Source organism: Lampetra planeri, unplaced genomic scaffold, assembly GCF_965212315.1.
Source record: "Lampetra planeri unplaced genomic scaffold, kcLamPlan1.2.h2 scaffold_327, whole genome shotgun sequence".
Classification (NCBI taxonomy): domain Eukaryota; kingdom Metazoa; phylum Chordata; class Hyperoartia; order Petromyzontiformes; family Petromyzontidae; genus Lampetra; species Lampetra planeri.
Genome location: NW_027615150.1, coordinates 11920 through 36932, shown reverse-complemented (window position 1 = coordinate 36932; position 25013 = coordinate 11920). Strand labels below are relative to the sequence as shown.

General features: G+C 54.0%; 1 protein-coding gene across 1 annotated transcript; it reads right to left on the bottom strand.

Moving 5' to 3' along the window:
• Positions 1-3512: 3512 nt before the first annotated feature.
• On the bottom strand, positions 3513-24996 carry LOC144740884 (cGMP-inhibited 3',5'-cyclic phosphodiesterase 3B-like). Its single transcript, XM_078623586.1, has 9 exons — positions 24935-24996; positions 23279-23425; positions 19953-20064; positions 17512-17619; positions 15217-15428; positions 14383-14586; positions 9866-10027; positions 6165-6435; positions 3513-4918 (listed from the first exon to the last, which is right to left on the bottom strand). Exons 2-9 carry the CDS (start codon positions 23381-23383, stop codon positions 4449-4451), a joined length of 1644 nt encoding a protein of 547 aa, XP_078479712.1. The 5' UTR covers positions 23384-23425; positions 24935-24996; the 3' UTR covers positions 3513-4448.
• Between the last annotated feature and the right edge of the window lie 17 nt (positions 24997-25013).

The window sequence follows — 25013 nt, the reverse complement described above, 5'->3', positions numbered from 1 at the left end:
GTGGGGAGCGATTAGTGCACCGCGCCTACGAACCCGGCAAAGGCCCGAGTTGGATCCACGCTCACGGCCACCAAACACCGGTGACGATTGTATGAGACGATCCTGGGTCTGCCCCCTAGGTCGACTCAGCCTGCAAACGAGTACCCAGTGTGGCGTGTAGTAAACATCGCCGACTGCGGAGACAAAGGCGGCCGGGCGTGGTGCTGGCCACCCACCCACCTAGTGTGCCGTGCTGGCCTTCATAAGGGCTTCTCGCTAAACAGCACTTTCTCCATAACGCATCTTCATGTAAACCCTTTCCCGTTCCAATGACGTACTTAACCTTTTCCCGTTCTGATGACGTACTTGTACGTCTTCAAAAATAAAAAAAAACTGAATAAAAACTGCAATTAAATAACTTCACCAGTCTTCTTGGTTCTTTCGGTAAAGTCACGTAGAAGGGAAATGATAAAATAATAAAAATAAAACATAATAAAATAATTCTCACGACGTTTCGGCCACAACGCAAGCAGCCACAACGCAAGCAGCGTTGTGGCCGGAACGTCGTGAGAATTATTTAATGATGTTTTATTTGTATTATTTTATTACTTCCCTTCTACGTGACTTTACCGAAAGAACCAAGAAGATGAATCCCTGCAGTCACGAAAGCTTTAAATCGAAATTTTATTATGTTTTATTTTAATTATTTTATTATTTCCCTTCTACGTGACTTTACCGAAAGAACCAAGAAGATGAATGCCTGCAGTCACGAAAGCTTCAAATCGAAAGATAATTATTTTATTATGTTTTATTTTTATTATTTTATTATTTCCCTTCTACGTGACGTTACCGAAAGAACCAAGAAGATGAATCCCTGCAGTCACGAAAGAAGCTTTAAATCGGAATTTAACTCCACCGATACCGAGGCTCCCACAAAGGCCCTGCGGGAGGGACATGTGGCACAGTTTCTGGGCCGTGACGCTACGGTTCTCTGCGGCTACGACAAAATAGCTGGAAACACGACGGCGCTACCACTGCTACGAGCGCGCCTCTCTCGAAATGAAATGAACTGCTATGATCGGTGGGTGAACGGGACACCGCCCACCCAGCCACCCACCCAGCCTGCAACTGGCAGAAGACGTTCTCGGAACGGGACAAGGGGGGAAAGGTTACACGGGGTGTCTTTGTCTTTGCTTGGTGGTGGTGCTTGGGTTTTGCTTCATCCTTGTTTGGTGGTGGTGGTGGTGCGTGGATGTTGCTGTGTTGTTGTGTGGTGGTGGTGGTGCGTGGGTATTGCTGTGTCGTTGTTTGGTGGTGCTTTGTTGTTGTTTGGTGGTGGTGCGTGTGTATTGCTGTGTTGTTGTTGTGTGGTGGTGGTGGTGGTGCATGGGTATTGCTGTGTCGTTGTGTGGTGGTGGTGCATGGGTGTTGCTTTGTTGTGGTGGTGGTGGGAATTGCTTTGTCTTTACACAGCGTCTCGAGACTTTGACGAGTTGGGTGGTGGCGGCGTTGGGGGTTTCGTGTTCGCAGCCACCGTTGAATCGCATCATCCGATGTTCGGGTCGGGCCAAGCACGGCGACGGACCCTGGCCCACCATCCGTGTCGTTAAAAACCCATCCACACCAACCCGACCGCGGGAAAGAGAGAAAGAGAGAGACGGTGAAAACAAAAAAAACCCCGATCGCGTGAGAAGATGATCCCGCATCGTTCGACGGCTGCTGCTCGCGACGTCCAAGATACCATTCTCGTTCAGTCTGTGCCGGTCGGATTGGAATGAGAGGCTCCACCACACGCATCTCGCCAGATCTGTCATCTTCTTGGTTCTTTCGGTAAAGTCACGTAGAATGGAAATAATAAAATAATAAAATAAAACATAATAAAAATAATTTTCACGACGTTTCGGCATTCTACGTGACTTTACCGAAAGAACCAAGAAGATGAATCCCTGCAGTCACGAAAGCTTAAAATCGAAATTTTATTATGTTTTATTTTTATTATTTTATTATTTCCCTTCTACGTGACTTTACCGAAAGAACCAAGAAGATGAATCCCTGCAGTCACGAAAGCTTTAAATCGAAATTTTATTATGTTTAATTTTCATTATTTTATCATTTCCCTTCTACGTGACTTTACCGAAAGAACCAAGAAGATGAATCCCTGCAGTCACGAATGAAGCTTTAAATCGAAATTTAACTCGCCAGATCTGTTGGTTGCTGCTGCTGCTGCGACTACCACGTTGCCTTAGCCCCCAAACAACGACGACCTGTTGGGGAGGCTGGGGAGGGATTGGGGGAGAGAAGAGCGGCTCCGAAACCCCCACCGTGCGCACGTACGCACGCATCAACGTCAAACAACGATGACATGTAACACCGGGTGAACACGTGGCCTTCATGGCTCGTAGCGGGAGTGTTTTGTCTTTTTTGGGGGGGGGGGGGGGGGGGTCAGCCCAAATGTTCGTTGTAAAGAAGCCTGCATAGGGCCCGACCGGCGAAACGTCGCCCGGATTTCCACGCGGCGGCGCGAGCATTTGCTAGCGAAAATGCTAGCAAATGGGAAAATGCTGCCGGAAGATTACACTGGTCAACACACTTTTTCTGGCATGAGGTATTCCAACGGTTTTAATGTAATTTTGGGGGGTGCTGATTCCCAATCTGGCATCAGTTTTTGTCTATCGCATCAGGTTTTTTGAGATATCAAATATTGCATTTTCAATAAAAACTGCAGAAGAAAAATATTAAATGAATGTGGATATCTACATAAAATGATAGTATAAACACACTATCCTAAAAATACAGCACCGTATTTTAACACTAAAGCAGTCACTGACTCGTAACAACTTGCAATCATAAGTGACAGAGTTAATTTCGGGTAAAATCAATGAAAATGGGGTATGCCGAAAGCATAAAATGAGATGTGATAGAGCAAATCTGAGATCAGATTTGGAATCGGCACCCTGAAATTAGTCTAAAACAGCTGCAAAAGTCCAGGCCAGAAAAAAAATTGTGTTTTTTGTTGACCAGTGTTATCGCGACCACGTTGGAAACAATGGAGATGCATGCGGCATTTCACTTTGGACTGCGCCGAGCGTCTCGCGCCGGCTTCCTGGGGTTACCCGAAGTTGCGTCGGATGCGAGTCGCAATTGTGTGTGGCAGGTGACGCCACCCGCCACATTCGCCGCCGGAGTTCCGGAAGGTGAGAGATCGTTCTCTCAAACTGAACCGTTGAGCTGGTCGAAAACGATCATTGTCGTTATTTACGATGCCCATGTTACGGGCGACGATTAAAAAAAAATTCCGCCAGTCGGGTATGTTTGGAGGCTTCTTAACGGCATCAATTTGGCCCGAACCATTACAGGATGGGAAGGGGGCGGGGGGGAATGGGGGTGCCTAGCCCAAAAGTTCAATCGCGTATCGATTTTACGTCGTCGTCATCAACGATCGTACCGTTTGCGTCCTTCAACATTTATACCTTAAGACTAAATTATTATTACTTCGTAAAATATGCTTCCATCGGATGGGGGTGGTGGGGGTGGTGGGGGTGGTGGGGGTCGTGGGGTTAGGGGGTAGACCGACGGGACACTACGGGGCTACTCACTCCACAAGGCTAGAGAGGTGGTGTGCATGTTCCTGCGGTACAAAACGTGACTCAAAACCCTGAGAGGGAAGAACGGGAGGGGTCCGGACGAAGGCATTCGCCGCTGGGGACCCCCTCCAAGTGCTCAAGTGTGGGAAGATTACATCGTGAAGAGCTTTTTTGTGACAGAGAGAGAGAGAAAAACAAACACGTTTCTTTTTTTGTGCTTAAATACAAGAAACACGGCCATGGGACATTCAAAGCCGCGGCGCAGGCGAGGCCTTAGGCTTGCAGCCCTGCACAGCGCTTCATAGATGGCGCTTGGGGTACCTGGTCCCTTACGTTTACCCTATATGGACCCACGTAGTCCTCGCCCCGTGAAGGCCTCACGCAGATCTCGCCATGCGAGGCCTCGCCCAGGTCTTGTCGTGCGAAGGCCTCGCTCCGTGAGGCCTCGCCCAGGCCTTGCCTCGTGAGGCCTCGTGAGGCCTCGGGTAGGCCTTGCCTCGTGAGGCCTCGCCCAGGCCTCGCCTCGTGAGGCCTCGCCCAGGCCTCGCCTCGTGAGGCCTCGGGTAGGCCTCGCCCATTCAAACCTCATGCAGGCATCGCTCCCTGCAGGCCTCGCCCAGGCCTCACCCCGTGAGGCCTTGGGTAGGCCTCACCTCGTGAGGCCTCGGTTAGGCCTCGCCCAGTGAGGCCTCGCCCAGGCCTTGCCTCGTGAGGCCTCGGGTAGGCCTCGCCCATTCAAACCTCATGCAGGCTTCGCTCCGTGCAGGCCTTGCCCAGGCCTCACCCCGTGAGGCCTCGGGTAGGCCTCGCCCATTCAAACCTCATGCAGGCTTCGCTCCGTGCAGGCCTCGCACCACCGCACGCACCCAGTCCCTCTTTGGCGCGTCACGCGTGAGATGCGGCGCCTTCGTGGCTGCACCGGCGAGCCCTCTTCCTCCGCCGCACGCGGTGGGGGTCGGAGCGGCTCGCGCTGCGCACCGCTCCGCGCCCGTCGTCGCGGCCGACTCCACCGTCGTCCTCATCGCCATCGCCATCGTCGGCGGCGCTGTCGTCACCGTCACAAGGCCTGAACTGCCGCCGGTCGCCACCTTCCTCCCCCTCCTCCTCCGCTGCCATCGTCGTCGGCGACCCCCGACCCTGGGACGAGGCCTCGGGGTCCGACGGTCTCCTGCCGCGGGCCGGCGCGATCGCGCTCTCCGCCTTCCTCCTCCTCTCCTCCTCCTCCTTCTCCTCCTTCTCCTCCGCCGCCTCCTCCTCCTCCTTGATCACTCGCTTCCACATCTCGTGGTTCTCGAGCAGGTGGTGCGTCAGGTGGCAGAAGTACTTGCGCGGGCGTTTCTTCTTCATTCGCTTGGCTGCGTCGGGCGACAGGAAACAGGAGACCGCGCGAGTGGCGTGTGTGTGAGGCACGCGGTGAGCCCTAGAGCGGTATTCTTAGGTTTTTTCGGTAAAGTCACCATGTAGGTAAAAAAAATAAAATTAAAATTAAAATTAATTAAAGTAAAAAAAAAATCACGACGTTTCGGAGGCAACACAAGCTTCCGTCTAAAGGTGGAACCGTCACAGCACGATAGCTGTATCACTTGATACTTTTACTTTTATTAATTTAAAATTTTTTACCTACGTGACTTTACCGAAAAAACCTAAGAATATGAATCCTTGCAGTCACGAAACCTTCAAATCTAGAACCCTAGAGCGGTGTTCTACATCGCAGGGCCTGCGGGCCTGCTGTAAGCCTTCAGTGTTGGCCCCTGACCCACCCCACGGTCATCGTCGTCATCGTGCCACTGGCAAGAGGCCAATGGTTTCAAACGTGTGGCGGAGCCCTCACGCTGACGATGTCTTGTCGGCGAAGGTGGCAAACCCCCCCTCTGAAAATTTTACGGCAACGTCGCTCCATCGCTACCCCTTGAAGGAGGATGTGGTCAAATCGATTGCCGGGCAGCGACGTCAAGGACGTCGACATTTTTTGCGTCTTGATAATTTACAGTTGAACTATGCAGCTGCACGTTCAGCTGCCTAGACCTAATCCTTGACCCCAAATCCTATCTGACCCTTGAGCCAGTGGTTCTTAGCCTGGGGTGCACGCACCACACCCTGGAGGAGTGCGAGGTGCCTCTCTGGGGGTGGGTGCAAGACATGGGCAGATCTTTTTAAAATCCTTTATATTAAGTTCACTTGCTTTCTTGCTTAGGACCGTGCAAATTATTTCAGTCGTTTTTTAACCCACTTCCCGTGATCCAATCGAGCTGACATTTTCCACACAGACTCGTTGTGCGTGACAATTAATGTTCGTGAAAAAAAATTCCAAAATTTTACACTTTTTAGGACAAAAATATTATATTTAATTACCAATTGCTTAATGCTGCCATGCAATCATCTGACCCATAGGTGGCAGCCATCTCAAGCCAGAGGACGAGAGGACTCTAGCTGCCACGCACATAAAGGATTTATAGTGAAAAACTTTGTTTTTACGGGTTATACTTGTTTTAGTCTCCCTACACCCGACGGTCCCCCACCTCGGTCACCCCATGAACGCGACAGTCCCTCAACTCGCTAACCCGTCGCATCCAAGCGAGGCGACAATGCGGCGTCGCTTACCGTTCCGCGTGTCGCCGTCCTCATCGCTGTCCTCCTCCTCATCCTCCTCCTCCTCCTCGTCGTCTTCCTCGTCGTCCGACGACGCGGACCGCCCCGCCTCGTCGGGGCCGCGCTCCACCCAGGCCCCCGGCATGAGCCCAGCCGAGTCGTAGGAACGGCACAGCGGCCCCACGATGTGCGTGATGAACGACTCCTGGAGCTTGGCGAGCTGCGGCGCCGTGCGGTCCATGAAGGGGCTCACGGGCAGACCCAGAGTCGCCTCCTCGTCGCCCTGACAACGGGAGGACAGAGACCCGAGGTTCCACCGCCACCACCACTGCCAGTAGGGTCACATACAAGATCGCCTGCCTCTGCCACCATGCCTTCATATCCGCCTGCCCGCCGTACCAATCTTCATTATTGACAACTTGCAGCTCAGCACACGGCAGATGTCTGCGCAGCGCGACCCACGACCTCCTCTTGATACCAGGGGCGGTTTCTTCATTAGGGCGATTGGGCGACGCACCACCAATGTCATTCAACCGCAGAGTCACGCTAGCCGTCACTGTGCCTCTGGATATAGTCCAATCAGCATCATGTCACGTTCTGTGGAGTACCGCCTCTTTTTGGGCGATTTCACTCCGGCTGAGAATCGCCCCGAGTGGCCCCATAGACTTACATTCAAAGATGATTTTTTTCGAACGGGGGGCGCTGCAATGCATTCTCTATGGCTTCCGGGAGGGCTCGAACTAACGTGTTTACGTCATCATACGTGCTAACGTCATCATACGTAAGCACGTTTCATCCAACAATATTATTTGTCGCCACCTAGTGGAATCTTTAATAAAAGAAACTTGAGTGGATTGTACATCAATATTGAGTATAGAAACAAACAAGATGTATTGTAAGAGTCACTTTATTTTTCATTAATATTAAAGAAGTGAAGTTGCCTTTACATGCTTAAGCTGTTAATGTATCCATTGCATGGGTGGACCTTATCCTTATAAATCATCCAGACATTTGCCCCCCCTGAGAGATTTTGCAGGAGCCGCCACTGCTTGATACCAAGATCCAGGATGGTCACCGTGTCTATGCGCCGCTTCTCGGTAGCAGCCCCAACAGTCTGGAACGCCGTCACCCCTCTGCACATTCGCAGCATCACCTCAATCGCTTCCTTCAAGAGAGACTTAAAAACTCACCTCTACATACCACGAGCTTTCGAGCGACTCTGAGCTTGGCTCCGCGCCTCTGAGTTGCGGCCACTACGTCTGCAAATTTGCCAGCGCGTTACAAATTGAACTATTATTATTATTAATACTACCAGCACCCGCCCGCCCGTCCCGTAATTACATTTTTATTTAACGAGGTAAGAAGGCCCCACCGAGCTGCGTAGAGCTTATTTTCAAAAGCGACCACCCACCCCCCCCTCCCACGGCTACCACAAACGACGGCTGCTCAAACGAAGTGGTGGCTCGTCATCGTCATCGTCGTCGTCATCATCATTGTTGTCATCATCATCATCATCGTCGTCGTCATCATCTTCGTCATCATCATTGTCGTCATCGTCATCATCTTCGTCGTCATCATCATCATTGTTGTCATCGTCATCATCATCATCATCGTCGTCATCATCATCATCATCATCGTCATCATTGTCATCATCTTCATCTTCATCGTCATCATCGTTGTCGTCATCGTCGTCGTCATCATTGTCATCATCGTCGTCATCGTCGTCGTCGTCATCATCATCGTCGTCATCATCATCATCATCGTCATCGTCATCATCTTCGTCGTCGTCATTGTCGTCATCGTCATCATCTTCGTCGTCATCATCATCATTGTTGTCATCGTCGTTGTCGTCGTCATCATTGTCGTCATCATTGTCGTCATCGTCGTCGTCATCATCGCTATCATCGTCATCATCGTTGTCGTCGTCGTCATCGTGGGGTGGAAATTTATAAATTCGTAGCAGCAGCCCAAATGCTTCTAAACGCGCGGCGACATCGATTCTAAAAATGTGGAGGGGGAGAGCTAAAAAAGTAAAATAATAATAAAATAAAGATACAAATACTAATTAAATAATTGCCGTAGGGCACTCGGAGAAAATTGGACGCGACCACGGGGAGAGAGACAGGAGACACGTCGCAAAAACTCCAAGTATACAGCAGCAGTATCAAAACGATGACGACAAAATACGTAAGAATACGTCTTTAAACCTGTTCCTGGTCATCGGCAAGTCCACTCAGCTCCACGTCCTCCTGTACCACATCACTCCATCTCTTCTCTAGCCCGTGCCGCGCCCGTTTAGCCCCCTCGATCCATCCGAACAAAAGCTGTTTGGGCATGCGGTGACTGGGCATGCGGGCTACATGGCCCAGCCAACGCAGACTTACCTGCCGGAGGAGCTCACCGATGGGACTTTGTCCAGACACAAGACAAAGACAAAGATCCCCCATCTAGCCTTAACAGACTGTAGGGGCAAGTGCTGTTAGCGAGCAGCACCTATGAAGGCCGGCACGGCACACGAGGGGGTGGGTGGCCAGCACCACGCCCAACCGCCTTTGTCTCCCCAGTGGCAATGTTTACACACCGCACCAGGTACTCATTTTAGGCTGAGTCGACCTAGGGGAGGCCCGGGACCGGTTTAGATAATCGTCACTGGTGTTGGCCGTGAGCGGGAATCGAACCCGTGTCGCCGGATTCATAGCGCAGCGCGCTAACCGCTACACTATCACACACGGACACACACGCACGCACGCACGCAAACTCCAAATGCGGTCTACTCTAGATTATCAGCGCTAATGATGGGGAGGCACAGCGGCGGAAAAAATTCAAGATCGCTAATGACCCAAAAAATATTTCCATTTTCCGCAGATCTCTATGCCAAACACCAGTAATATAGTTATAGCTTAGCGAGCGATGCGTGTGCTCAGTGATAACACGTTTCTGCTCTCGCCCAGCAGAAGACTGAGTGGTTGACAGCAGCAGAGCGACGGCCAAATCAGCATCAATCAAAAACTGCGCCCCACTGTTGCAAAGATATTGCAACTACTGTACTGTAGGGTGATCGCGGGGATTCCGGATTCACCGGAGCACGCGCATTTGTTCGGTTGAAGCACCACGTGACTTGCAGCAAACGCCCCCAAGAACAGCAAACGCGCTCCGGCGTTTATCCACTTAATGTGGGCGTTCCACAGAGGTCACAACCGGGGTACCCGATACCCGTACCCTACCCGATACCCGTTTGCGACCCTGGTGCGGCCGGGTACGGGTACGGGTAGGCCGTGAGTCACTGGTGAGTCACCGTTTGTCACTCATTTCCCAACGTCTTGTCTCTTCTCACACTTCAAGTTCCTAGAATCAACCCACCCGCGCCTGCAACATGGCTTCATCCCAGAGGTCGCAATCAGGTACCCGATACCCGTACCCTACCCGATACCCGGCCGGGTACGGGTAGGGTACGGGTACGGATACCCGGTTGCGACCCTGGTGCGGCCGGGTACGGGTACGGGTAAGGAATCAAAACCCGTTTGCGACCTCTGGCGTTCCATCGGAAAATCCACGCGGTGGCGATCCGTGTCAAAAATCTGAGCGTGTGCGCTGTTCGTCCGCACATCGGATGAAACCCGCGCGATCGAGAGCGCCGCTGCGTGTAGAGTGGGGAGGGCGAGCGAACGGGGAGGGCGAGCGAGCGGTGAGAGCGAGTGAGCGGGGATTGCCACCTGCTGGTAGAACTCGTTCACGATGCCCGTGGTCCAGCGGAGGTGCAGGTCCCGGATCTTGGCCGGTCCGTTGATGTCCGCCAGCTTGATGCACATCTGGCAGACGAGGAGGCGGTCGTTCTCCTGGCTCCAGTCGATGCCCGTGCCGTCCGCGCCGCTCACCTGGCGAGGACGAGGGGAGGGAGTGGAGGGGAGGGAGTGGAGGGGATGGAGAGAGTGGAGGGGAGAGAGTGGAGAGAGGGAGGGGAGGGAGTGGGGAGGGAGTGGAGGGGAGGTGGGGAGGGAGGGGATGGAGGGAGTGGGGAGGGAGTAGAGGGCAGAGAGAGAATGGAGGGAGTAGAGGGGAGGGAGGGAGTGGGGAGGGAGTAGAGGGGAGGAAGGGATTTGAGGGGATGGAGTAGAGGGGAGTGTAGGGAGGGGAGGGAGGGAGGGGAGGGAGTGGAGGGAATGGAGGGAGTGGAGGGGATGGAGTAGAGGGGAGGGAGGGAGTAGAGGGGATGGAGTGGAGGTGGTGGAGGGGAGGGAGTGGAGGAAATGGAGAGAGGGAGGGGAGTGGAGGGGAGGGAGGGGAGAGAATGGAGGGGGGAGGGAGTGGAGGGAGGGAATGGAGAGAGGGAGGGGAGTGGAGGGGAGGGAGGGGAGAGAATGGAGGGGGGAGGGAGTGGAGGGAGGGAATGGAGGGAGGGAGGAGAGTGAGTAGAGGGAAGAGAGGGAGGGAGAATAGGGAGGGAAGGGAGGGAGTGGAGGGGATGGAATGGAGAGAGGGATGGGAGGGGGGGGGGAATGAGTGGAGGAAGGGGAGGGAGCGGAGAGACGGAGGTCAAGACAGTGACACCCACTGTATAGCCCACATGGACTGTAGGGGCAAGTGCTGTTAGCGAGCACCTATGAAGGCCGGCACGGCACACGAGGGGGTGGGTGGCCAGCATCACGCCCGGCCGCCTTTGTCTCCCCAGCGGCGATAGTTACACATAGCACGAGGTACTCATTTGAGGCTGAGTCGACCTAGAGGAGGCTCAGGACCGGTTCAAATAATCCTCACTGATGTTGACCGTGAGCGGGGATCGAACCCGGGTCGCCAGGTTCGTAGCGCAGCGTAGCGCTCACCGCTACACCGCTGCTCCCCACCACGCACACACACACATACACACACATACACACACATAAACACACACATAAACACACACAGTGACACACACGCACAGTGAGACACACAGCGACACACACAGTGACACACACACAGTGACAGACACAGTGACACACTCACACAGTGACACACACACACACAGTGACACACATGCACAGTGAGACACACACAGTGCGCAGACACTTACACACAGTGACACACACAGTGACACACACACACAGCAACACACACACACACACAGCGACACACAGTAACACACACACACAGCGACACACACACACAGCGACACACACACACACAGTGACACACACACATAGTAACACACACACAGCGACACACACAGTGACACACACACACACACAGTGACACACACGCAGTGACACACACACACACACAGTGACACAAACACACAGTAACACACACACAGTGACACACACACAGCAACACACACACAGTGACACACACACAGCAACCCACACACACAGTAACACACACACACACAGCGACACACACAGTGACACACACACACACACACAGTGACACACACGCAGTGACACACACACACACAGTGACACAAACACACAGTAACACACACACAGTGACACACACACAGCAACACACACACACAGTAACACACACACAGTAACACACACACACAGCAACACACACACAGTTACCCACACACACAGCGACACACACACACACACAGCAACACACACACACAGTGACACACACACAGTGACACACACACAGTGACACACACACAGTGACACACACACACACAGTGACACACACACACAGTGACACACACACACAGTGACACACACACAGTGACACATACACACACACAGTGACACACACACACAGCGACACACACACAGTAACATACACACACAGTAACACACACACACAGCGACACACACAGACAGTGACACACACACACAGTAACATACACACACAGTAACACACACACACAGCGACACGCACACAGCAACACAGCGACACACACACACACACAGTAACACACACACACAGCGACACGCACACAGCAACACAGCGACACACACACACACACAGCGACACACACAGCAACACAGCGACACACACACACACAGTGACACACACACACAGTAACACACACACAGCGACACAAACAGTGACACACACACACACAGCGACACACACACACAGCAACACACACACACACAGTGACACACACACACACAGCAACACACACACACACAGTGACACACACGCAGTGACACACACACACACAGTGACACAAACACACAGTAACACACACACAGTGACACACACACAGCAACACACACACACAGTAACACACACACAGCAACACACACACACAGCAACACACACACAGTTACCCACACACACAGCGACACACACACACACACAGCAACACACACACACAGTGACACACACACAGTGACACACACACAGTGACACACACACAGTGACACACACACACACAGTGACAACAACAACAACCGCCATTCGCCACTAAGTGGCGGTGACGTCACCACGACGCTTGTGCCAGGCCATGTGCACCCTGAGGCCACGTGAAGTGTCGAACGCCCGCTGGCAGGAGGTCACGGGGCAGACCCAGGTGCCACGGGTCGACTGACCGAGATGACCGAGACGACTGGCTGATGCACCACCTGTGCCCCCTACTGTGCCAACTTGCTGTGCTTTAGCCACCCGGCGCTCCGCTCGTTGTTGTGAGCGTCGCTCCTCCGCCCTCCGTTGTTGTTGGAGGGCGACTGCCTCCAACTGCCCAGTAGCGTCCTTCACGAGCCTCCTCCACTGAGGCCGATCTTGACACCGCTGGTACCAGTCATCGGCAAGTCCACTCAGCTCCACGTCCTCCTGTACCACATCACTCCATCTCTTCTCTAGCCCGTGCCGCGCCCGTTTAGCCCCCTCGATCCGGCCGAACAAAAGCTGTTTAGGCATGCGGTGGCTGGGCATGCGGGCTACATGACCCAGCCAACGCAGCCTTGCCTGCCGGAGGAGCTCACTGATAGGACTTTGCCCAGATCTTTCAAGGACTTGTGAGCTCCTCACACAATCCAGCCTGGTTAAACCCAGGATGGATCGTAGGCAGGCCAGCCTAAATGTTTCCAACCGGCGAAGATGCTCCACTAGGGGGGTCCACGTTTCGCAAGCGTAGAGAAGGGAGGGAATGACCGTGGCCGAGAAGACCTGAAGCTTCGTGCGGAGCGACAGACCAGGTAGCTTCCACACAGCGTTACGCAACCGACGAAAAGATATTGCCGCTCGACTGATTCGGAGTGAGACCTCTGCTGATAAACTGGAGCCGGTCATAAGCACACTGCCCAGGTATGGGAAACTCTCCACTCTCTCCACAACTGCCCCATCACCGATTGGGAGTTGTGGGGGTGGAGTGCCAGATGGTACAAAATACCCAGGCAGGTGCTTAGTTTTGGTGACACACACACAGTGACACACACACACAGTGACACACACACAGTGACACATACACACACACAGTGACACACACACACAGCGACACACACACACAGCGACACACACAGACAGTGACACACACACACAGTAACATACACACACAGTAACACACACACACAGCGACACGCACACAGCAACACAGCGACACACACACACACACAGCGACACACACAGCAACACAGCGACACACACACACACAGTGACACACACACACAGTAACACACACACAGCGACACAAACAGTGACACACACACACACAGCGACACACACACACAGCAACACACACACACACAGTGACACACACACACACAGCAACACACACACACACAGTGACACACACACACACAGTGACACACACACACAGTAACACACACACAGTAACACACACACACAGCAACACACACACACAGTGACACACACACACAGCAACACACACACAGTGACACACACACACACAGTGACACACACACACAGTAACACACACACCGTAACACACACACACAGCAACACACACACACAGTGACACACACACACAGCAACACACACACAGTAACACACACACACAGTGACACACACACACAGTAACACACACACACAGTAACACACACACACAGTGACACACACACACAGCAACACACACACAGTAACACACACACACAGTGACACACACACAGTAACACACACACAGTAACACACACACAGCAACACACACACACACACAGCAACACACACACACACACAGCGACACACACACACACAGTGACACACACACACAGTAACACACACACAGTAACACACACACACAGCAACACACACACACAGCGACACACACAGCGACACACACACACGCGTGGCAGGCAACCTTGGCGTTGAACTCGGCGAGGAAGTCAAAGTGCTTCTTGAGGTCGGTGGCGAGGATGGCCTCGATCACGAGGAAGCGGAACCTCTTGAACTCCGCGTGACACAGCCCCGGCAGGAAGTTGAACTCGGGCCGCGACATCAGCAGGTGCCACGCTGCTGCCGCGTGGTGATTCTCCAGCACCGAGCGGTCGTTGTACAGCACGGCCTAGGGGGGGTGAGCACAAAGGCGGAGGATTACGGACCACCCGTGTAGCTCGCGCGCGACGACGGGTCAAGTGCAGGTGGCCCCGGGAGGGAGGCACGGGAGCAGGTTGGCGATATTCGCTGGTGATGTTGGGCCCCTGAGCCAGGAGTGAGCGGGCGAGTGAGCGGGCGGGTGAGCGGGCGGGCGAGCGATTGAGCGGGAGAGTGAGCGGGCGAGTGAGCGGGCGAGTGAGCGGGCGAGTGAGCGGGCGAGTGAGCGGGCGAGTGAGCGGGCGGGTGAGCGGGCAAGTGAGCGGGCGGGTGAGCGGGAGAGTGAGCGGGCGAGTGAGCGGGGCGTCGCGAGTGAGCGGGCGAGTGAGCGGGCGAGTGGACCGGTTTCACGAGTGAACGGGCGAGTAAGCGGGCGAGTCAGCGGGCGAGTGAGCGGGCGAGTGAGCGGGCGGGTGAGCGGGCGGGTGAGCGGGCGAGTGAGCGGGAGAGTGAGCGGGCGAGTGAGCGGGCGAGTGAGCGGGCGAGTGGGCGGGCGAGTGGACCGGTTTCACGAGTGAACGGGCGAGTAAGCGGGTGAGCGTGCGAGCGAGTGAGCGGGGCGTGGCGAGTGAGCGGGGCGTCGTGAGCAAGCGAGGCGTACCTGCGGGGCGCTGGTGGCCACCAGGAATGCGTTGGTGCGGCCCGGGTGGTCGTAGTCGTGCATGGCGGCCGCCACGTACAGCGCCATCAGCTCCAGCGCGGGGATGACCGACGCCAGGCACCCATACCCCGACTCCGTGTCGCCCGGCAGCCACTCGGAGGACCCCGACTCCACGTCTCCCGTCGCGCCCCACGTGCGCGACTTTGTGAACGCTGCACCATGACAAGGACGACAACAACGTTGCTATGATAATTGTTTTTTTACCTTTCGATTGAAAGCTTTCGTGAGTGCAGGGATTCGTGTTCTTGGTTCTTTGGGTAAAGTCACGTAGAATGGAAATAATAAAATAATAAAAATAAAACATAATACAATAATTTCGATTTAAAGCTTTCGTGACTGCAGGGATTCATCTTCTTGGTTCTTTGGGTAAAGTCACGTAGAAGGGAAATAATAAAATAATAAAAATTAAACATAAAATAATTTCGATTTAAAGCTTTCGTGACTGCAGGGATTCATCTTCTTGGTTCTTTGGGTAAAGTCACGTAGAAGGGAAATAATTAAATAATAAAAATAAAACATAATAAAATAATTTCGATTTAAAGCTTTCGTGACTGCAGGGATTCATCTTCTTGGTTCTTTGGGTAAAGTCACGTAGAAGGGAAATAATAAATAATAAAAATAAAACATAATAAAATAATTCTCACGACGTCTCGGCCACAACGCAGGCAGCCGTCCTCAGGTCTGTCTCCACCTGAGGACGGCTGCTTGCGTTGTAGCCGAAACGTGGTGAGAATTATTTTAGAATGTTTTATTTTTATTATTTTATTATTTCCATTCTACGTGACTTTACCAAAAGAACCAAGAAGATGGTTTTTTACCCTTTTATCTGGCAACAAAACCGACACCTTTTTTATGTTTGCATAGACCACAATACCTGCAGTCATAATGCAAACAAAAAACACAACTCTGATAATGTATGCACCGTCCTTGAAGTTGCTTGGTCCACACCCGAGACAGCTTTCCTTAGAGTCTAGTCCCACATGGTGTTGGACCAGATGACGCCAAAAGGCTCCCCCCGTGCTCCCCCCGTGCTCCCCACGTGCTCCCCACGTGCTCCCCTCGTGCTCCCCTCGTGCTCCCCACGTGCTCCCCACGTGCTCCCCACGTGCTCCCCACGTGCTCCCCACGTGCTCCCCACGTGCTCCCCTCGTGCTCCCCTCGTGCTCCCCGCGTGCTCCCCGCGTGCTCCCCGCGTGCTCCCCGCGTGCTCCCCGCGTGCTCCCCTCGTGCTCCCCTCGTGCTCCCCACGTGCTCCCCACGTGCTCCCCACGTGCTCCCCACGTGCTCCCCTCGTGCTCCCCTCGTGCTCCCCACGTGCTCCCCACGTGCTCCCCACGTGCTCCCCACGTGCTCCCCACGTGCTCCCCTCGTGCTCCCCGCGTGCTCCCCGCGTGCTCCCCGCGTGCTCCCCGCGTGCTCCCCGCGTGCTCCCCGCGTGCTCCCCGCGTGCTCCCCGCGTGCTCCCCCCGTGCTCCCCACGTGCTCCCCACGTGCTCCCCACGTGCTCCCCCCGTGCTCCCCACGTGCTCCCCGCGTGCTCCCCGCGTGCTCCCCACGTGCTCCCCACGTGCTCCCCACGTGCTCCCCACGTGCTCCCCACGTGCTCCCCACGTGCTCCCCTCGTGCTCCCCGCGTGCTCCCCGCGTGCTCCCCGCGTGCTCCCCGCGTGCTCCCCGCGTGCTCCCCGCGTGCTCCCCGCGTGCTCCCCGCGTGCTCCCCGCGTGCTCCCCGCGTGCTCCCCGCGTGCTCCCCGCGTGCTCCCCGCGTGCTCCCCGCGTGCTCCCCGCGTGCTCCCCGCGTGCTCCCCGCGTGCTCCCCACGTGCTCCCCCCGTGCTCCCCACGTGCTCCCCACGTGCTCCCCCCGTGCTCCCCACGTGCTCCCCACGTGCTCCCCACGTGCTCCCCTCGTGCTCCCCTCGTGCTCCCCGCGTGCTCCCCGCGTGCTCCCCACGTGCTCCCCTCGTGCTCCCCTCGTGCTCCCCACGTGCTCCCCACGTGCTCCCCGCGTGCTCCCCACGTGCTCCCCTCGTGCTCCCCTCGTGCTCCCCACGTGCTCCCCTCGTGCTCCCCTCGTGCTCCCCACGTGCTCCCCACGTGCTCCCCGCGTGCTCCCCGCGTGCTCCCCGCGTGCTCCCCGCGTGCTCCCCGCGTGCTCCCCGCGTGCTCCCCACGTGCTCCCCACGTGCTCCCCACGTGCTCCCCACGTGATCCCCGTGTTGTTCCCGCGTACGGACCGGCCGTGTCGTCCGGGTCGCGGGGGACCTCGGGGAAGCCGGGGATGGGCTGCGTGGTGAGGTACCACACGGCGTGCAGCACGTCCGTCGCGTGGATTCGATTGTGGTCTAGAGCCACAAACAACAACAACAACCACACCACAGGATGAAGTCAACAATAGCATGGACAACAACCACGTCAACAACAACCACACCACAGGATGAAGTCAACAACAGCACGGACAACAACCACGTCAACAACAACAACAACAACCACGCCACAGGATGAAGTCAACAACAGCACGGACAACAACCACGTCAACAACAACAACAACAACCACGCCACAGGATGAAGTCAACAACAGCACGGACAACAACCACGTCAACAACAACAACAACAACCACGTCAACAACAACAACAACAACCACACCACAGGAGGAAGTCAACAACAGCACGGACAACAACCACGTCAACAACAACAACAACCACAGGATGAAGTCAACAACAGCACGGACAACAACCACGTCAACAACAACAACAACAACCACACCACAGGATGAAGTCAATAACAGCACGGACAACAACCACGTCAACAACAACAACAACAACCACCACACCACAGGATGAAGTCAACAACAGCACAGGCAACAACCACGTCAACAACAACAACAACAACACCACAGGATGAAGTCAACAACAGCACAGGCAACAACCACGTCAACAACAACAACAACAACAACACCACAGGATGAAGTCAACAACAGCACAGGCAACAACCACGTCAACAACAACAGCTCCGAGCATTAAAACTGGTCCCTTGCTGCGCATTCAAATGAGATGCAAGCGAGATGCAAATGAGATGCAAATGAGATGCAAATGAGATGCTAATGAGATGCAAATGAGATGCTGATGAGATGCAAGCGAGATGCAAATGAGATGCTAATGAGATGCAAGCGAGATGCAAATGAGATGCTAATGAGATACAAGCGAGATGCTAATGAGATGCTAATGAGATGCAAGCGAGATGCAAATGAGATGCTAATGAGATGCAAGCGAGATGCAAATGAGATGCTAATGAGATGCAAACGAGATGCAAATGAGATGCTAATGAGATGCTAATGAGATGCTAATGAGGGTATGAGAATGCTACTGAGCATATGCTAATATGGAAATGGCAATGAGATGCTAATGAGGAGATGCTACTGAGTAGATGCTAATGATGATATGCTAATGATGATATGCTAATGCGGATATAGGAGATGCTACTGAGTAGATGCTAATGATGATATGCTAATGAGGAGATGCTAATGCGGATATAGGAGATGCTACTGAGGAGATGCTAATGATGATATGCTAATGAGGAGATGCTACTGAGTAGATGCTAATGATGATATGCTAATGCGGATATAGGAGATGCTACTGAGGAGATGCGAATGAGGACATGCTAATGAGATGCTAATGAGGAGATACTAATGAGATGGTAAGGAGGAAATGCTAATGATGTTATGCTAATGGGTAGATGTTAATGAGGATATGCTAATGAGGAGATACTAATGAGATGGTAAGGAGGATATGCTAATGATGTTATGCTAATGGGTAGATGTTAATGAGGATATGCTAATGAGGAGATGCTAATGAGGAAATACTAATGATGTGGTAATGAGATGCTAATGATGATATGCTAATAGGGAGATGCTAATGAGTAGATGCTCATGAGGATATGCTAATGAGGATATGCTAATGAGGATATGCTAATGAGGAGATGCTAATGAGTAGATGCTCATGAGGAGATGCTAATGAGGATATGCTAATGAGGATATGCTAATGAGGAGATGCTAATGAGGATATGCTAATGAGGATATGCTAATGAGGAGATGCTAATGATTATATGCTAATGAGGAGATGCTAATGAGTAGATGCTCATGAGGAGATGCTAATGAGGATATGCTAATGAGGATATGCTAATGAGGAGATGCTAATGAGGATATGCTAATGAGGATATGCTAATGAGGAGATGCTAATGAGGATATGCTAATGAGGATATGCTAATGAGGAGATGCTAATGATTATATGCTAATGAGGAGATGCTAATGAGTAGATGCTCATGAGGATATGCTAATGAGGAGATGCTAATGAGTAGATGCTCATGAGGATATGCTAATGAGGATATGCTAATGAGTAGATGCTAATGCGATGCTAATGAGGATATGCTAATGAGTAGATGCTAATGCGATGCTAATGAGGATATGCTAATGAGTAGATGCTCATGAGGAGATGCTAATGAGGAGATGCTAATGCGATGCTAATGAGTAGATGCCACTGAGACTGAGGAGATTCTAATGACGAGATGCTAATGAGGATATGCTAATTAGATGCTAATGAGATCCCAATGAGGAGGTGCTAATGAGGAGATCACGATGGAGGGGGGAGGGGCGTCGCAGAGGGAGAGGCGTCTCCTCACAGGGGATGTGGCGGTACCCGCTCTCCAGGGCGTGGAAGTATCGCATGAACTCCGCCACGGGGATCTTGAAGAGCGCAAAGAGGCCCGTGTCTTCAAACAGGCGGTACGTCACCTGCATCACCACCACCACACGGGGGGAGGGGGGCATTCACTTAGCTTTTCCTTGAGGGGGTGGGGGGGTTGGGGGTTAATCCGGACATCCAAACCAGCGGCTCAACCCGGCAAGGTGGTGCAACTGGTTGTGGTTCGGGAGGTCGTCTCATTCCCGTCGGGAATTGCTCGCTGGTCTCAGGTTCTCCTGGAAGTTCGCTCTTTGCTCTAAACAACGGCTGGCAACGTCAACCAGCCCAGCCCAGCCCAGGCAGCCAGCCCAGCCACACAGCGTTACGCAACCGATGAAAAGATAATGCCGCCCAACTGATTCGGAGTGAGACCTCTGCTGTCATACCGGAGCCGGTCATGAGGACACTGAAACTTTCGATTTAAAGCTTTCGTGACTGCAGGGATTCATCTTCTTGGTTCTTTCGGTAAAGTTACATAGAATGGAAATAATAAAATAATTAAAGTTAATTATGTAATATTTGTATTTTTATTATTTTATTATTTCCATTACAATGGGAATAATAAAATAATACAAATAAATGCAGTTTTATTTTTATTATTTTATTATTTCCATTCTACGTGACTTTACCGAAAGAACCAAGAAGATGACACTGAAACCCTCCACTCTCTCCACAACTGCCCCATCACCGATTGGGAGTTGTGTGGGTGGAGTGTCCGATGGTACAACATACCCAGGCAGGTGCTTAGTTTTGGTGGGGCTGATGGTAAGTCCCCACCTCGTAGTGGCAAGCTCCAGGTTCAGCAGCAGCACCTCCAACGCCTCCTCTGAGTGAGCCGCAATTACCAGATCATCGGCATTAATAACATGGTTGCACAATAGGCAGCTATCTCTACTGTAGCAGACGGACAGAAAATATGGCATCTGTGCAGGACCGCCCTTTCCTGAAACGACATTGGGGCTCCGCAAGCCTCTCTTCAGCGTGCCTAGCAAGGCGATGTTGAATAATCCTTGCCAGGAACTTTCCCGGCACACTGAGGAGTGAGATGCACCTGTAGTTGTTAAGTCTGTGCGGTCCCACCTTCTTAAAGAGGGCGTCCAGTGGTCCAGACGGTTGTTATGACGTCATGTAGGGCAGTCTGTGCACAAACGCCACCCTCCCTCAGCATTTCGCTTGGGAGATCATCTCTGCCCGGTGCCTTTCCTGGTCTCAGGCTCCGGATCGCCTTCAGTACTTCCTCAACAGATGGCACCTCAGCCAGCCACTCACAGGGGGTGACTTCCTCTTCCAATATTTGAGGCACCGCAGCCTCAGCAGGGTCATGCCCACTTTGTGCCATGATGTTTTCTAGGCTGAGGGATTTCCCCTCCCCAGGACCTCACAGAAATGCTCAGCAAATTTGCAAATCTGTTCCTGGTGGTCGGAGATTGGATCACCGTTCTTTCCCCTAATTATGGTAATAGGCGTGGTGCTGCCGGTTACTTTTTTAATGGAATAAAAGAGCGATTTGTGATCGCGGGCCATTGAGGCCGACTCCATCTCCTCAGCAAACCGCGACCACCAACCATCCTTGCAGCGCCTCACGGCTCTCCGAAACTTCCAAGGGAAGGCTGCGGTAACCCTCCTCATTCTCCGATGTGGGATGCTGTAGACGATGAGAGTGGGCCTGTCACTTTTTCTCAGCCAGCTTGAACACCTCCTCTGTCAGCCAGGGTCTCTGGGGAGGTCTGGGCCGTATACCCAAAGCAGCCATTGCCGCTGCATGAGCCACAGTCCTAAAACTCGTCCATTTCCCCTCGACATCAGGAGGCGTGGGGGACGATGCCAACCCCAGCCGCATGTGATGATGAAATTCTCGCTTGCATCTTTCATCAGCTAGCTGAGACCAGGCCACTATGGGTTTGCATGGGGTCCTGGGTGTACACCCACCACCGGAGTGGAAGAATGGCAGGCGCATCTTACAGATGACAAGTCGATGGTCAGTGGGCAGATCAGCTCCACGGTAGGTCCTGGTGTCAAGGACATGGGCCCACATCCGCTGTTCCGTCACTATGTAGTCTAGCAGATGTTCTTTTTTGGACCGGGCATGCATCCATGATGTTATGTGGATGTGCCGATGCCAGAACAGCGTGTTGGTAATTACAAGCCCATGGGCTGCACAAAAATATAGCAGCCTCCTACCGTTGTTATTGAGCTGATTTGGCCCATGCCTTCCAATAACTCCAGACCAGGTGCCAGCATCATGACCAACTCGGGCATTAAAGTCACCAAACAAGATGACTCTGTCTCGAGTGGCCACATTAGCCAGCACCTGTGACAGGAGGTCATAGAAGGCATCTGACTCATTGGCCTTGTCTGCATCCCTCCACGGATGTTCGTCTTCGGTGGGGGCATAAGTAACCACGACCACCACTCCTCGCCTTCAGTTGATGGGAAGGCGAGCCCAAAGTAGCCTGGGGCTTACAGCTTCCCACACCTCACCGGCACGCACCCACACCCCCTTCATTCTTTTGTTCAGAAGAAGAGCCACACCCTGTTGTTTGGCAATCTCCTGCCCCGAGTAGAGGACTGTCCACCCCTCATGGTGGCAGGAGCTAGAGCCGGTCCACCGGACCTCCTGAATACCACAGAGATCCAGACGGTACCGGTCCAGCTCCCGCCAGAGGAGTGGCAGCCTCTCCTTCGCAGTGAGCATTCGAATATTCCACGTGGCCACCCATAGTGGTTTTTGGCTGTTTTTGGAGGAGCTCCGAGGGTGAAGATTCAATCTCCTGGCTCCGCCAAATGAGGTTTGGCCAGGAGACGTCATAGAAGCCTGTCCCCCTGGGGCCTCCGGCACAAGCTTATTTGTTACATTTGTATGTTTATATCGTAGTCTCGTGGTAATTAATTGAAGGTGGAGGGGTTACCAGCCCCTCGCACCCGTCCAGAGCCCCCGTTTAGCCACTGTGGTGGTCACAGATGCCATGAGGGGAGAGGCCAATGGGCATTGACCCTCCCCCCACAGCAATGTCCACGACAGTGTTGCCCATCCGGCACCGCAAGGAGGTAGGAGGTTGTTTTGCCGTACACACACACACACACGTACACACACACACACACGTACACACACACAGATAGACACACACACATACACACAGATAGACACACACACACACGTACACACACACAGATAGACACACACACATACACACAGATAGACACACACACACGTACACACACAGATAGACACACACACAGACACACACCCGTCCGTGCACTGACCTGGCTGAGGATTTGACCGCAGGCCCCCCCGGTGAGCTCCACGAGGTCGAAAATGGGGAAGTTCCAGTTGTGGATGCCGGACATGAGCGGCTCCAGTCCCTCCATCACCACCACCAGGGCGGGCGAGCAGGGCAACCCCGCCTCCTCCTGGCACCAACACCATCACCACCACCATCATCACCACCACCATCACCATCATCACCACTACCACTATCACCATCATCACCACCATCAACATCACCACCACTACTTCCATCACCACCACCAGGGCTGGAGAGCAGGGCAACCCCGCCTCCTCCTGGCACCAACACCACCACCATCATCACCATCACCACCATCACCACCATCACTACCGTCACCACCACCACCACCACCAACACCATCACCATCATCATCACCACCACCATCAACATCACCACCACTACCTCCATCACCACCACCAGGGCGGGAGAGCAGGGTAACCCCGCCTCCTCCAGGCACCAACACCACCACCACCATTACCACCACCACCTCCATCACCACCATCACTACCACCATCATCACCATCATCACTAGCACTACCGTCACCACCACCATCACCACCGTCACCACCACCACCGTCACCACCACCACCGTCACCACCACCACCGTCATTGCCACCACCGTCACCACCGTCACCACCACCACCGTCATTGCCACCACCGTCACCACCGTCACCACCACCACCGTCACCACCACCACCATCACCACCACCACCACCGTCACCACCACCACCGTCACCACCACCACCGTCACCACCACCACCACCACCGTCACCACCACCGTCATTACCACCACCACCACCACCGTCACCACCACCACCGTCATTACCACCACCGTCACCACCGTCACCACCACCACCGTTACCACCACCACCACCACCATCACCGTCACCACCACCACCGTCACAACCACCACCGTCACCACCACCACCACCACCACCGTCACCACCACCACCACCACCACCGTCACCACCACCACCACCATCACCGTCACCACCGTCACCACCGTCACCGTCACCACCGTCACCACCACCACCACCACCGTCACCACCACCGTCACCACCGTCACCACCACCATCACCACCATCACCATGACCACCGTCACCACCACCATCACCACCACCACCGTCACCACCACCACCGGCACCACCACCACCATCACCACCACCACCGTCACCACCACCACCACCATCACCACCACCACCGTCACCACCACCACCACCGTCATCACCACCGTCACCATCACCACCACCACCATCACCACCACCATCACCACCACCGTCACCACCATCACCACCACCATCACCACCATCAGCACCACCGTCACCACCACCACCACCATCACCACCGTCACCACCACCGTCACCACCACCACCACTACTGTCACCACCACCGTCACCACCAACACCATCACCACCACCACCGTCACCACCACCATCACCATGACCACCGTCACCACCACCACCACCACCACCACCACCGTCACCGCCACCACCGTCACCACCGTCACCACCACCACCGTCACCACCACCACCACCGTCACCACCACCACCATCACCACCACCACCACCACCATCACCGTCACCACCATCACCACCACCACCACCACCATGCGGGGGGAGGGGTTGTGGGTTACCTGGGCCTCAGCGAGGGGCAGCAGGAGCTTGGAGGGGAGGGGCCGGCTCCCCCCGCTCCCCCCGCCCCCCCCGCGCCCC